The sequence below is a fragment of the Bubalus bubalis genome, chromosome 1, assembly GCF_019923935.1.
Source record: "Bubalus bubalis isolate 160015118507 breed Murrah chromosome 1, NDDB_SH_1, whole genome shotgun sequence".
Lineage (NCBI taxonomy): Eukaryota > Metazoa > Chordata > Mammalia > Artiodactyla > Bovidae > Bubalus > Bubalus bubalis.
The window spans coordinates 129,654,902-129,668,715 of NC_059157.1; the positions used below are offsets into that span (position 1 = coordinate 129,654,902).

Here is a 13,814-nt window from a genome sequence, read left to right on the forward strand (position 1 = left end):
GGTTCCTCTACAATATTTAAATTTCAATAGAAAAACCCAAAATTAGAGAACAACTTCCCTGTCTTCAATAGTAAAAAATCAAGTTCACCCTCAATCTTTGTTCGAATTTTCTGAACTAATAAAGAGCATAGTGGAGAAGTGAGATAAGGAAGGATATTTATATCCCTTTCGTTGCTCAGGAGATGCAATAGTGAAGAAACAACTTCCTAGGTAAAATATGATTAAGACTTGAACTGAATGTCTACAATTCAAGCTTTAAAGTTCAATTACACTCACTGCAAAAAATCTTACAAGACCTATATGTACCCAAGTATCTATTGAGGAAAAATGCTTGATACTATGCTAGGCACTGTACTCAGTTGCCAAATTCAGACTTAAATTTAAGAAAGTAGGGAAAACCACCATACCATTCAGGTCTGACCTAAATCATCTCTTACGATTACAGTGGAAGTGACAAGTAGTCAAGGGATTAGATCTGATAGACAGGGTGCCTGAAGAACTATGGATAGAGGTTCATAACATTGTACAGGAGGCAGGGATCAAGACCACCCCCAAGAAAAAGAAATGCAAAAAGGGAAAATGGTTGTCTGAGGAGGCTTTACAAATAGCTGTCAAAAGAAGAGAAGAGAAAGGCAAAGGAGAAAAGGAAAGATAGACCCATTTGAATGCAGAGTTCCAAAGAACATAAGAAAGCCTTCCTCAGTGATCAATGCAAAGAAATAGAGGAAAACAATAGAATGGGATAGACTAGACATCGCTTCAAGAAAATTAAAGATACCAAGGGAACATTTCATGCAAAGATGGGCACAATAAAGGATAGAAATGGTATGGACCTAACAGAAGCAGAAAGAAGAGGTGTCAGGAATACACAGAAAAACTATACAAAAAAGATCTTCACGACCCAGATAATCACAATGCTGTGATCACTCACCTAGAGACAGACATCCTGGAGTGTGAAGTCAAGTGGGCCTTAGAAAGCATCACTACGAACAAAGCTAGTGGAGGTGATGGAATTTCAGTTGAGCTGTTATCAAATCCTAAAAGATCATGCTGTGAAAGTGCTGCACTCAATATGCCAGCAAATTTGGAAAACTCAGCAGTGGCCACAGGACTGGAAAAGGTCAGTTTTCATTCCAATCCTAAAGAGAGGCAAAGCCAAAGAATGCTCAAACTACCGCACAATTGCACTCATCTCACACAGTAGCAAAGTCATGCTCAAAATTCTCCAAGCCAGGCTTCAATAGTACATGAACCATGAACTTCCACATGTTCAAGCTGGTTTTAGAAAAGGCAGATGAACCAGAGATTAAATTGCCAACATCCACTGGATCATCAAAAGAGCAAGAGAGTTCCAGAAAACCATCTACTTCTGATTTACTAACTATGCCAAAGCCTTCGACTGTGTGGATCACAATAAACTGGAAAATTCTTAGAGAGATGGGAATACCAGACAACCTGATGTGCCTCTTGAAAAATCTGTACACAGGTCAAGAAGCAACAGTTAGAACTGGACATGAACAACAGACTGGTTCCAAATAGGAAAAGGAGTACATCAAGGATGTATATTATCACCCTGCTTATTCAACTTATATGCAGAGAACATCATGAGAAACGTTGGGCTGGAGGAAGCATAAGCTGGAATCAAGATTGCCAGGAGAAATATCAATAACCTCAGATACGCAGATGACACCACCCCTATGGCAGAAAGTGAAGAAGAACTAAAGAGCTTCTTGATGGAAGTGAAAAAGGAGAGTGAAAAAATTGGCTTAAACCTCAACATTCAAAAAACTAAGATCATGGCATCCAGTCCCATCGCTTCATGGCAAATAGAAGGGGAAACAGTGAAACAGTGACAGACCATTTTTGGGGCTCCAAAATCACTACAGATGGTGACTGCAGCTATGAAATTAAAGTCATTTGCTCCCTGGAAGAAAAGTTAGGACCAACCTAGACAGCATATTAAAAAGCAGAGACATTACTTTGCCAATGTATGGATGTGAGATTTGGACTATAAAGAAAGCTGAGTGCCAAAGAATGGATGCTTTTGAACTGTGGTGTTGGAGAAGACTCTTGAGAGTCCCTTGGACTGCAAGGAGATCCGACCAGTACATCCTAAAGGAAATCAGTCCTGAATATTCACTGGAAGGACTGATACTGAAGCTGAAACTCCGATACTTTGGCCACCTGATGCGAAGAACTGACTCACTTGAAAAGACCCTGATGCTGGGAAAGACTGAAGGCAGGAGGAGAAGGGGACGGCTGGATGAGATGGTTGGATGGCATCACCGACTCAATGGACATGAGTTTGAGTAAACTCTGGGAGTTGGTGATAGACAGGGAGGCCTGGCATGCTGCAGTTCATGGGGTCACAAAGAGTCAGATACAACTGAGCGACTGATTCGACCATTCTGAAATATCAAGCAACTCAGTATTTCATTTGTTAAGTGACCCTATAATTTAATTTAAAAAATTCATTATAAATACTATGAGCACTGACTATGTGCTAGGTAATATGCTTGGTACCGTGAAAATACCAAAATGAGAAGTCAGGACCCTTGCCCCGAATAAAACATCATTTAAAAAAAATGCCTCTAATAAGCACAAAAAGTGAAACGAAAATCAAATAAAATGAGTAAAATTTTGACTGAAATAGCAGTAAGTCACTAGATGACTTGCTTTTTTTCCTACAGAAAATTATCAAACACATTCTTCTGAATAGTTAAATAACAACTTTAAATATATAAAAACAAACTATGGCATAATTTCATTACAAATGTAATAAAAGCTACCAATAAAAAAGGACAACTGTCGTATCTCTTTTCAGCATTTCCAATTTCTACGTCAACATCACAAGGTTCTCAAACATCAAAACAATTTTGTGGTTCCTAAGGTATAAGATGAAAAAAGGCATTTAAAACTGAAAACCTTTCTAAAAAATTTTCCACAATGTTCAAAATCAATTAAAATGTATTGCATTTGATATTAGATAACATATGCAAGAGGAGATATATATTAGGGTACAAGCAAGGCCTAGCTTCTTCTAGTACCTAGAATATTATGTCAACTTGAAAATGGCCACATTGGCTAACTACAGGAACTCTTGATTGCTTCTCTCCTTTTCCTCTCAGACCTGTCTCCTCCATCTCCAGAATACCACTGCTACCTACAATTTCTTTCCCCAACTCATTCTCTCCTCTCGCCTCTCTCTTGGTTAGATTTAAAAATGGCAGGAATGGGAAAGAGATATATAGGGAAAACTGCTGCTCCTGCTAATTCTCTTCCACCCTTGTATATGCCCGGCAAAAACTCTGGGTTATGTCCTGCCTCTAGCACTAATTAGTTAGTAATCTTGGAAAAGTACATACTTTGAACTCTTCTTCTACTTCACAAGATAGATTAAAAAAAAATTTTTTTTTTCCTCTTTAAGATGACTTAGCTAGGCTTAAAATAAGGTAATCTTTTCTGATAAGGGGCTGAGCCTTTGGTACTCTGGCTCTGGAAACAGGCAGTCTGAAGTTCAATCCCCTTTTGTACCGAGGTCCAAGAGTCAGGTTCAACTGAAAGGAGGCTAAAAACAGCTGTGTACTTTTTAAATATGTGTAAAATCTTCAAAGAGGTAACAGAATAATACTTTTTTTTTAAGAACAAAATACTACAAGACAAATCAGGCAAATATGCATCAATAACAAATGGAAATGAAAGAGGTCCAATAATAAATTTGGGGCAGGGTGGGGGGGGGAGTCATTTAAATTAAAAATTCAGAAAACAAGGATAAACTCTAGACTGGAGTGCAGCCCATGGCTTTTCCTCCCTGGCCCTGGAGCCTCCCTTCCTGCTAGGAGCTGCTGCTGAGGCCTGGGGTGGGAAGACAGGTGAGGGGAAGGGGGAGGTGAGGGAAGGGGGAGGTGAGGGGGGAAGGGGGAGGTGAGGGGAGCGAAGTGAGGCAGGCCAGGCGGGAGACCAGAGGCCTAGCCCATGGACACAGGAGAAAACTGGTGACTGCAAACTAGAGCTGAGAATTCACACTGAAAGCAGCACGGAGAGAAAACATATGAGAAACATAAACAAGAAGGCAAGAGCCACAGAGCATAGATAAAGATCAAGCAAGAGTTTGAGAATGAGAAAACTGAAGTCGGAGAAGCAACATTTAAAGGGGAAAAAAAGCTGTAAAATTTCCTGAACTGTAGAAACGACAGCTTTCAAATTGAAAGCACACACAAGAGTAGAGCAGGAGAAACAAAAATCATATGAAACAATGTGAGCACAGCGTAGTAAAACTGCAAAATAGAGGACAATGAGGTAATCTTCAAAACGATGTTACAGAGATTATCAGCAAAGTAATGACTATTAGATTAAAAGCACACTTTACACCACCAATAAATGTCTGAAAGCTAAGGAATAAGTAGTATCTTCAATATGCTGAGTGATGGGTTCGATCCCTGGTTGAGGAAGTTCTGCATGCCGCACAGTGTGGCCAAAAATAACAATAATAATAATATGCTGTGTGAAAGTAACTGTTAATCTAGAATTCTGAATCTACCTAAATTAGTATTCAATAATAATGAGGAATAAAGACATTTTTAAGCCATAAAAACTAAGGGAGTTTACCACACATGAAGCCTTGCTTAAAAATAACTAAAGAATGTATGTCAGCAAGAATAAAAGTAAAAACATAGGCAAGAGGTGATATTCAAGAAATAACAGTGGGCTTCCCTGATGGCTCAGTGGTAAAGAATCCACCTGCCAATGCAGGAGACTTGGGTGGGATCCCTGGTCTGGGATGATCCCACCTCATGCCATGCAGCAACTAAGCAAGCCGGCGTGCCACAACTACTGAGCCTGTGCTCCAGAGCTGGGGAGCCGCAGCTGCTGAAGCCTGCACTCCACAACAAGGGAAGCCACCACATCACACCTAGACAGCGGCCCCTGCTCGCCACAACTAGAAGACCCAGCACAGCCAATGCACAAGTAAATAAACTTTAAATTAAATAATGGTGAATAAAAAAAAAAAATCACTGTAGTAAATCAAAATGAGTAACAGGTAAAAAGCTAGAGAATGTTTTGAGTTTAAATGTTTTGAGTTTCCACAAACATTATGGAAGAAAGTATTTGTGAATCACGTATCTGGTAAGGGTCTTATATCCAGAACATATGTATATAACTCTTATAACTAAAAGAAAACTTAAAAATGTGTTAAAAGATCTGAATAAGCCTTTCATCAAGAAAAGCCTCACAAAATACAAACAAATCAGTTAATAGAGACATGAAAAGATGTTTGAAATCATCATTCAGTTCAGTTCAGTCGCTCAGTCGTGTCCTTAGGCAAATATAAATCAAAACCATGAGTTACACTTATGTTCATGACCACAGCTAGAATCAAAGACAGAAACAAGTATTGGCAATGATATAAAGACATTGGAACCCTTATATTATACATGACTGGTAGGAATGTAAAACAGAGTAATCACTTTGGAAACATTTGGCAATTCCTGACAAAGTTAAAAACAGAGTTACCACATGACCCAGTAATTCCACTCTTTACATATTTATCCAAGAGAAATGAAAATATACATCCACAAAAAACTTGCACATGAATGGAAAAGGAAGCATTACTTCTAACAGCCAAAAGGCAGAAACAAACTAAATGTCCATTAATTGATGAATGAATACAATCTCTGGTATATCTATACAATGGAATTTTAGCAATAAAAGGAAATGAAGTATGAATATATGCTACAACACAGATGAACCTTGAACACATTATGCTAGCTAAAAAGACCATCACAAAATACCACATACTGTGTGATGCCATTTACACAAAATGTCCAGAGGTGGCAAAACCATAGAGACAGAAAGTAGATTAGTGATTGATCACAGCTGGGGGCTAGTGGGGCTAGTGGCTTGCGGGGGGAATGGAGAAAGAGAATGGACAGGGAATCTCTTTTAGGGAGTATAAAAATGTTCTAAAATCAGAGTGTGGTGGGGCTGCACAACTCTATGCATATACAGAAAAACTGAACTGTGCACTTTAATGAGAAAATTATATGTGGCTATCTCTCAATAAAGCTGGTAAAAGAAAAACAATGTTAAACTATTAAGTAATAGTAATGTGGAAGGTAAGAGGGAACACAAGTCAAAATCTTGTAAATCCCTACATTATTTGTAAGTAGAGAGAGATAATAAAAGGATAAAAATACAATCTACAGCTTCTACATGATCAAAGGGAAAAATATTAATAGAACTTAACAAATTCAATGCAAAGCCAATCAAAATCCTAGAAAGATTTTCCCCAGAATTAGACAAACTGATGACACAAATAAAAAATAGCATATGGAAGAGTAGAGAGCCAAAGCAATTCTAGGGGCGGGAAAAGGATTGGGGATTTTGCCTGGTCAGATACCATAAAACACTACGTTAAGATAAGGTACTATATTATTCATGCACCACCAGATCAATAGATGAGTGAAACAAAATAGAGAACCTAAAAAGAGAACACAACACAAAGAGAATACTGGTATATGACAGAGAAGGCAAATAACAGAGATTAGTGGGGAAAAGATGGCCCATTCAATAAACAGTACTGGGACAAATAACTTTCTATATGGGAGAAAATTAATTCTCTACTTTATTCCACATAGGGCTTCCCTGGTGGCTCAGATGGTAAAGCGTCTGCTCGCAATGCGGGAGAGACCTGGGTTCGATCCCTGGGTCGGGAAGATCCCCTGGAGAAGGAAATGGCAACCCACTCAAGTACTCTTGCCTAGAAAATTCCATGGATGGAGGAGCCTGGTGGGCTACAGTCCATGGGGTCACAAACAGTCGGACACGACTGAGTGACTTCACTTTCACTATTCCATATACAAAAATAAATCCCAGGCATATTCAAGACCTAAATGTTGTAAAACTAGATTTTTAGACAACTCTAAGAAAATGCCAGAAAGACAGCTTTATGACCCTAGGAAGGAATTCCTAAATAAGTAATAAAAAGTAGAAATCATTCACCTAATAATAAGTTTACCTACAAATAAATTTAAAATATCAAAAAAGACATCATTAAGTTAAATACAAAGTGCAGGCTGGAAGATATTCACAACATACACAACAAAGAATTGGCATCCAGACCACAAAGGAAACTAACAAGGAGAAAACAAACCACTCGACAGAAAAATGGGTAAGGAGAAAACAAACCACTCAACAGAAAAATGGGTCATCTATTCATATGAATGAAATAAAGGGGGCTTCCTTGGTGGTTCAGTGGTCAAGAATCTGCCCGCCAGTGCAGGAGACACGGTTCAATCCCTGACCTGGGAAGATCCGACATGGAGCAGAGCAACTAAGCCAGTGTGCCATAACTATTAAGCCTGCGCTCTAGAGCCCAGAGCTGAAATTACTGAGCCCACATGCTGCAACCTCTGAAACCTGCACCCCAGAGCCTGTGCTCCACAAGAGAAGCCACTGCAATGAGAAGCCTGAACATTACAACGAACAGTAGCCCCCCTAGCTTGGCTCAACTAGAGAAAAAGCCCACGCAGTAACAAAGTCCCAGAACAGCCAAAAATAAATAAATTTTTTAAAAAAGAGAAGAAATACAGGACATCTTAATCTCACTAGCAATCAGGAAAATGCAAATTAAGCAAAATGAGATACCTTTCACACTCCCCAGATTGGTTAAGTTCTTTCAAGTCTGACAGTACAAAGTGTTGACCAAGATGTAGGGAAAGGGGAACATGGTTTTGGAAAATAATTTAGCAATATTTAGCAACAGCCATAAAGTGCACACCCCTGGCCCAGCAATTCCACTTCTAGGTATGCCAATTTAAAAAAACACACAAGCAAGAATGGCCATTGCAACATTTTTTTAAACAGGAAAAAACGGACAGAAATTCAAATATCCATTAGTCCTAGAAGAATGGATAGGGCAGTGGTTGCTTCATTTTGGTTGTTACAGAGACTGGCAATATGCTATCACAGAGTACATGTTCAGAAAATGTTTGCGTGAATGAATAAATGAGAAAGAAAGAGTGTTACCTAAAAGTATGGATGCAGAGTTGAGAAACAGTTTTTGTTATATGGAGAACTAAAACAAAATAGGCAAAAATCCTTCCCTTCATGATATAAATGAGACAAGTAAAGTACAAAATATGTTAAATAGTCATAAGTGCTAAGAGAAACAAACAAACAAAAAAGGCAGGGAAGGAGGCTAGGGAAGTATGGAGGTGGCAATTTACAATTTAATACTGAAAAGGCCTCAATGACAACATCTAAACAAAGACTTGAAGGGAATGAAAGTGAAAGTGAAGTCGCTCAGTCGTGTCCGACTCTTTGCGACCCCGTGGACTGTAGCCCACCAGGCTCCTCCATCCATGGGATTCTCCGGGCAAGAATACTGGAGTGGGTTGCCATTTCCTTCTCCAGGGGAAGGGAATGAGGGTGCCAACAAATTAACTGGGGCGAAGTACATTCTAGCCAGAGGTGACAGCCAGGGCAACAATCTTAAGACTGAATGAAATCCATCCTGCACTTCTGATGAACAGCAAGGTGTATGTGGATAAAGCAAAGTGGGTGAAGAATGATGGGAGATGAGAAGTGGTCTGGGCAGGGACTTGGATACAGATCTAGCAGAAACTTTGGCTGTTACTCTGAGCAAGAAGGCAAGTTCTTAGAAGGACAGGAATTACATGACCTAACCTGTGTTTTAATAAGATCACTCTGGCTGCTATGTTGAAAACAGAGTGTAGGGATAAAGAGGATAGTTAATAATGATAGTGGCAATCACAAGGTTCTTTGGAGCATTTGGGCAAGGTCCCTACTTCAGTACAGCTAGGATAATTGGGATTCCACTAATGCTTGACCAGGCTTCCCTGGTAGCTCAGCTGGTAAAGAATTGGACTGCAATGTGGGAGACCCCGGTTTGATCCCTGGGTTGGGAAGATACCCCGGAGAAGGGAAAGACTATTCACTCTAGTATCCTGGCCTGGAGAACTCCATGGACTGTATATTTCATGGACCCACAGTGTTGCAAAGAGTCAGACATGACTGAGTGACTTTCACTTTACTTCACTAATGCTTGACCTCTTTAACCAAATGAAAAACTGAGTATCTGAGGATATATGTTTGAACACAGAGATAAAATAAGCAAATATTCTGATTTAGGATCTTAAACATTAATATTTTTTTGGCTGCACTTTGCAGCATGCAGAACTTCCCAGACCAGGGACTGAACTGCAGCCCCTGCAGTGGAAGGATGCAGTCTTAACCACTGGACCACCAGGGAAGCCCCAAAACATTAACTTTTGAGGTTAAAATTTACTTAGCCACACCAAAATAACACCACCATAGGCCTTGCTTCCTTAGCCTATTCCTCTTTCATTCCTTGAGAGAAAGGCAAAGAACACAGGTACTTCCAAACTGATGTGGAAAGAAACCTGATATTCAGTCAACCAACATTTGGTGGGTGGGTACCTCCAATGGGCCAGCTGCTGTCTTGAGTGCAAGGGCTCTAAATATAAAATATAGCCCATCCCAAGATATTTACAGACTAGTCTACTGCTTATGATATCTAGACCTACACAATGTGCTATAAGGAAAAATGAGCTCACTTTTAATGTTATACGGCATTACATTTATGTAGTTTTTAAATTTCCAGTAATCATTTTTTAAAAAGTAAAAAGGAACAGGCAAAATGAACTGTAGTATTTTACTTTACCAAATAAATCTAAAATATTATTCAACATGTAACCAATATAAAAAGTTGAGATATTTTACATGCTTTTTTTTCACACTGTTTTTAAAATCCTATGTGTATTTTATACTTAAGCATATTTCAGTCTGAACTAGCCACTGGACAGCATAGTTATATAGGAAAGACCTATTTTTTAGAAAACTGAAAACATTTTGACACAGGTACAGGGCAAAGTAAATTAGTAGAGGGAGGCATGAATGTGTTCACAGCTTAAAGAAAAAGTAAGAGTAAACAGACTACAGATAATTGAAGCGGAGAGCAGGATGAAAGAACACAAATGGACTGGTTAGTCTGGAAAAGAGGACTGTCATACCTTTCTTTGTGACAAGTGTAAAGAGAACAGAGGAATAAACAAGTTTGGTGAATGTGAATAGGCTTTTAGGCTAAGAGCTTACCATTTTTCTCAGTGAATCAGAAGACAAATCTTACTAGCCTCCTTCTGCCACTGCAGATATAAACCTGAAGGGACTACATTTATAGAACAATTTAAGAAACTGTATCCTAGTACGACAACATTAAGTCGTATTTTTAAAAATTACAGTGATTTTCCAGCTTTCCTCTGGACTGGTCAATCTTGAATTTTGTCACTTTATCTCAAAACACAGAAGCAATAATATAGATTAATTTTTTATCTTCTCACCTATTCATTTATTCAAAAAACATGTACCCAGCGTCTACTCTTATATCAAGTCCTGTGTGAGACATGAAATACAGAGATAAATAAGGCCCTCACTGACCGACATCTGTGTCCCCAGTATTTAGCTTATTATGTATGCACACAGTAAGTGCTTTAAAAATACAGCATTACATTGTACTGTAAAGAAATATTACATGTCAATTAAAATATGAATTGACAAAGACTTTCATTTAAATCTAACATAGTGTTGTACAATAAAATTTTCTGTGATAATGAATATGTTCTATTCTGAACTGTCCAATATAGTAGCTAATAGCCATGTGGAATTTTAATTTAATTAATTAATTTTGTTGTTGTATAATTCACTTTAATTAATTAAAATTTTAATAGCCACTGTGGTTAATGGCTACCATAAAAATCTAAATATGAAACTACAACGGGTTAATGGCACTTATCATAATCGAGGTGTTGCCATCTCTAATGAGTTAACACATGTGATGCTAAAATAATACTCATTGTACCAGAAAGACATCATAAGAAAACTTTCTTAGTGTAAAATAACTAGGATTGTGAGCTCAAAAACGAAGAATGAAAAAGAAAAAGGAAAGGATAGTTCAATCTTTTCAGCCCACTTTCCCAAAGAAAAACATCAACTTTCTGACAACCTCCTCTATTTTTCTCATTGTATCAAGAAGTGAAAATAGTTTGTGGAGATAAGCAGTCAAGTTGTGTTTAATTTAACAAGGAATTAATAGAAAATACAAGTTGTTTCTGTAACAAAATGACAATAAACTTTTTTTTTTGGCACAACAACTTAAGAGGCCAGAAATCAGGATTCATACAATAAATAATGTTTTTAATTTCAAAAATCCTATCTTTGTGATCTGCTTATTAACCTCTCCAAAGCTGTCCTATTTATCTGAACTTTGTGTGTGTGTGTGTCCTACTCGTACGACCCTATGGACTGCAGCCAGACAGGTTCCTCTGTCCATTGGATTATCCAGGCAAGAGTATTGGAGCAGGTTGCTGTGCCCGTCTAGTGACTCTATTGCTGAAAGACTCAACCCATTGAGCAAATCGAAGTATACTTTAAACTAGCCTACGAACTGAATAATTTCTGGTGCAGTAACTAGGAAGGCAGTTTATGACTGGGATAGTAAAATATACTTATTACTCTGTGTATTCACTATCCTTTACATATAATTTAAGTGACTGTACAAACTTAATCAAAGAGACAAACTCGTACATAGGCACAGGTCTGATTACATACTTGGAAGATCTGATAACTTAAAAGTAAAACCAGTGAAGTGAGTGACTAATATCAGAGATAGCATTTTTTATGCACAGCAACTTGTTCAACTTGTTAATCACCCCATAAGGCATTTCTTGTAAATTAATCACACAAGACTTTTTGCCCCTCCTGTTAGCTTTGTTTGGCTGAAGCCATTTTTAAAAAAAATTAACAAATTGCCTATTCTGAAGATGAGAATACAATCAGGATTTTATCCAAGTTAACAAAAAATACTTAACACTGAGAAGTGGTGTCTTAATCTACTAGGAAAAACTAGAAAAAACCACTAGCATACAAAAACACCATCAGGTAAACAAGATTTCTGTACATGAAGATGGGCAAATCAAAAGCATGAAGTCAGACCTGAAATAATTAACTTCTAGAGTCAAGTTACCCAGCTGCGACTTATTGCAATAAAGCCAAACTATTACAACAATTTGGTATTATAACGACATCATTAGCTTGGTTGTCTAATAAGGAGTATATCTGGGATATCCGAATTCACAATTACCTAAAAATAGAGAGCTAACATGTGCTTGAGGGAGTGGCAGGCAGTTCTAGTTTTATTTATAAGGTATTTTTTTTGAGAATGATGCCCACTGCCAAATGAATTAACAGAAGGCCGGGTCTAAAACAGCATACTTCTTAAACATAAAAATGCTCTTCTAGAGTAGGTAAAAGGAGGTATCAATGTTTTTAGTCCCCAAAAATCTTTACAGTCCCACAAAAACCATTTCTGCTTCATTGTCTTTTAAATTAGTAAATGAAAACACCGAATTGTAGCAGCATTTAATTACTAATGCGATTTAGAAGTTAACCAGCAACTAGGAACAGACATCATGAAGGTAAGCGTAGACTTCTTCAGCCTGGAGCAATTGCACTCCTAATTGTCAACGTTGCCTTACTGTTGTATTTTGGGGTCTGTAGTTGCCAGCAAGCAAGCAAGTTTTCTCTGTGAATTAATTCGGAGAAACGTGGCGCTTTTTATATGCCTTAAATCACACTTTTCTAAAATTCTTTTTTTTCTCCAGATGTTTCAGTAAAACTGAAAAGTTAACCATTGGTTCCAAATTGGTCTCGTTCACATTGCCTCGAGAACGGAAAAAAGTAAGGTTCCCATTCCAAAAGTTTCACCTGGGGTGGGGTGAGGACAAGGCAGGAAGAAAACCGTCCTTCGTAACTATCTCACTTAGCTTCGCAACTGGACGGGGTTTTAGAATATTCCTTCTTACCCAGGCTTCGGGTAAAATTTCTTTGAGAGGAGTTAAGACTAGACAAGTTATCCTTCTCCTTGATAATCCACGCAACCTTGAAAACAGCGAGGAGATGGGGCTGGAGACAGATCCTCGCCGTCCCCTTCACTCAAACCAGTCCCAAACTGTTAAAGGCAGGAAACACGAGCCTCTTTTCTCTCCCCAACACCTACTCTCTTTCCGTCCCCCCGCCCGAGTTCCTCAGCCGAGACGCCGACCCCGCTCCGCATCCACTTTTGGTCTCGGAGCGGCGAGGAGGAGGGAGTAACCGAGAAGCGCGACCAGGAAGCGGCAGCCTCCCGCCGCCGGCCTCGGGGCCCTGGGCTCGGCGAGGAGACGTGTACGGGGCTGCGCTGGGCACTACCGGCTCCCGGACCCGCCTCCAATGCGGCCTAGCCCGGAGCTCGCGCTCCGGCCTCGCGGCTCTGCGCCGCCGGCCCTTCCCCGCCACCCGGGCCCGAGAAGCCGCGCAAGAGCGAGCGTCCGAGAGGTGAGAGGCGGAGGTACCTACCAGCTGCTGCCGGACCCAGCGCCACATGCCCCTTCCGTCGCCGTTCCCGTCCCGCGAGACGCGGGGGTCGAGGGGCTCCAGGTGGAGGCTGACGAGCCAGAGGGGAAAGCGGGAGAGCCCCTCCGGCTGAAGTTCCGCTCGCCGCGGCCGCCTCACTCCCCGCGCTGGGGCCCCATCTCCCGCGCCGGCTCCGAGGTCCTACAGGCGCGGTCCCGGCGCCGCCCCCACCCGGCGCAGCTGAGTCGGCTGCCGCGCCGCAGCCACCTTCATTATTGACCGTTGTCACCCGCAGTACCGCCACAACTCCGCCCCCGACCCCCGGCTCCCGGCCCCACCTGGGCGGGCCGCGGCGCCACGGCCCGCCCCCGGACGTGACGAAA

The 13,814-nt window shown here is 40.1% G+C and overlaps 1 protein-coding gene across 3 annotated transcripts in view; it reads right to left on the bottom strand.

Annotated features, from left to right (window-relative positions):
- ATP11B (ATPase phospholipid transporting 11B (putative)) overlaps nucleotides 1-13,814 on the bottom strand; it is a 121,409-nt gene extending 107,595 nt beyond the window's left edge. The window contains exon 1 of one of the 3 annotated variants that reach the window (XM_006075308.4): nucleotides 13,435-13,813. In XM_006075308.4, coding sequence (XP_006075370.1) covers nucleotides 13,435-13,461 — 27 coding nt within the window. In that variant the 5' untranslated portion in view covers nucleotides 13,462-13,813. Of the gene's footprint in view, nucleotides 1-13,434 lie in introns of all 3 variants that reach the window. The other 2 variants (XM_006075307.4, XM_006075310.4) reach the window with 2 other exon arrangements.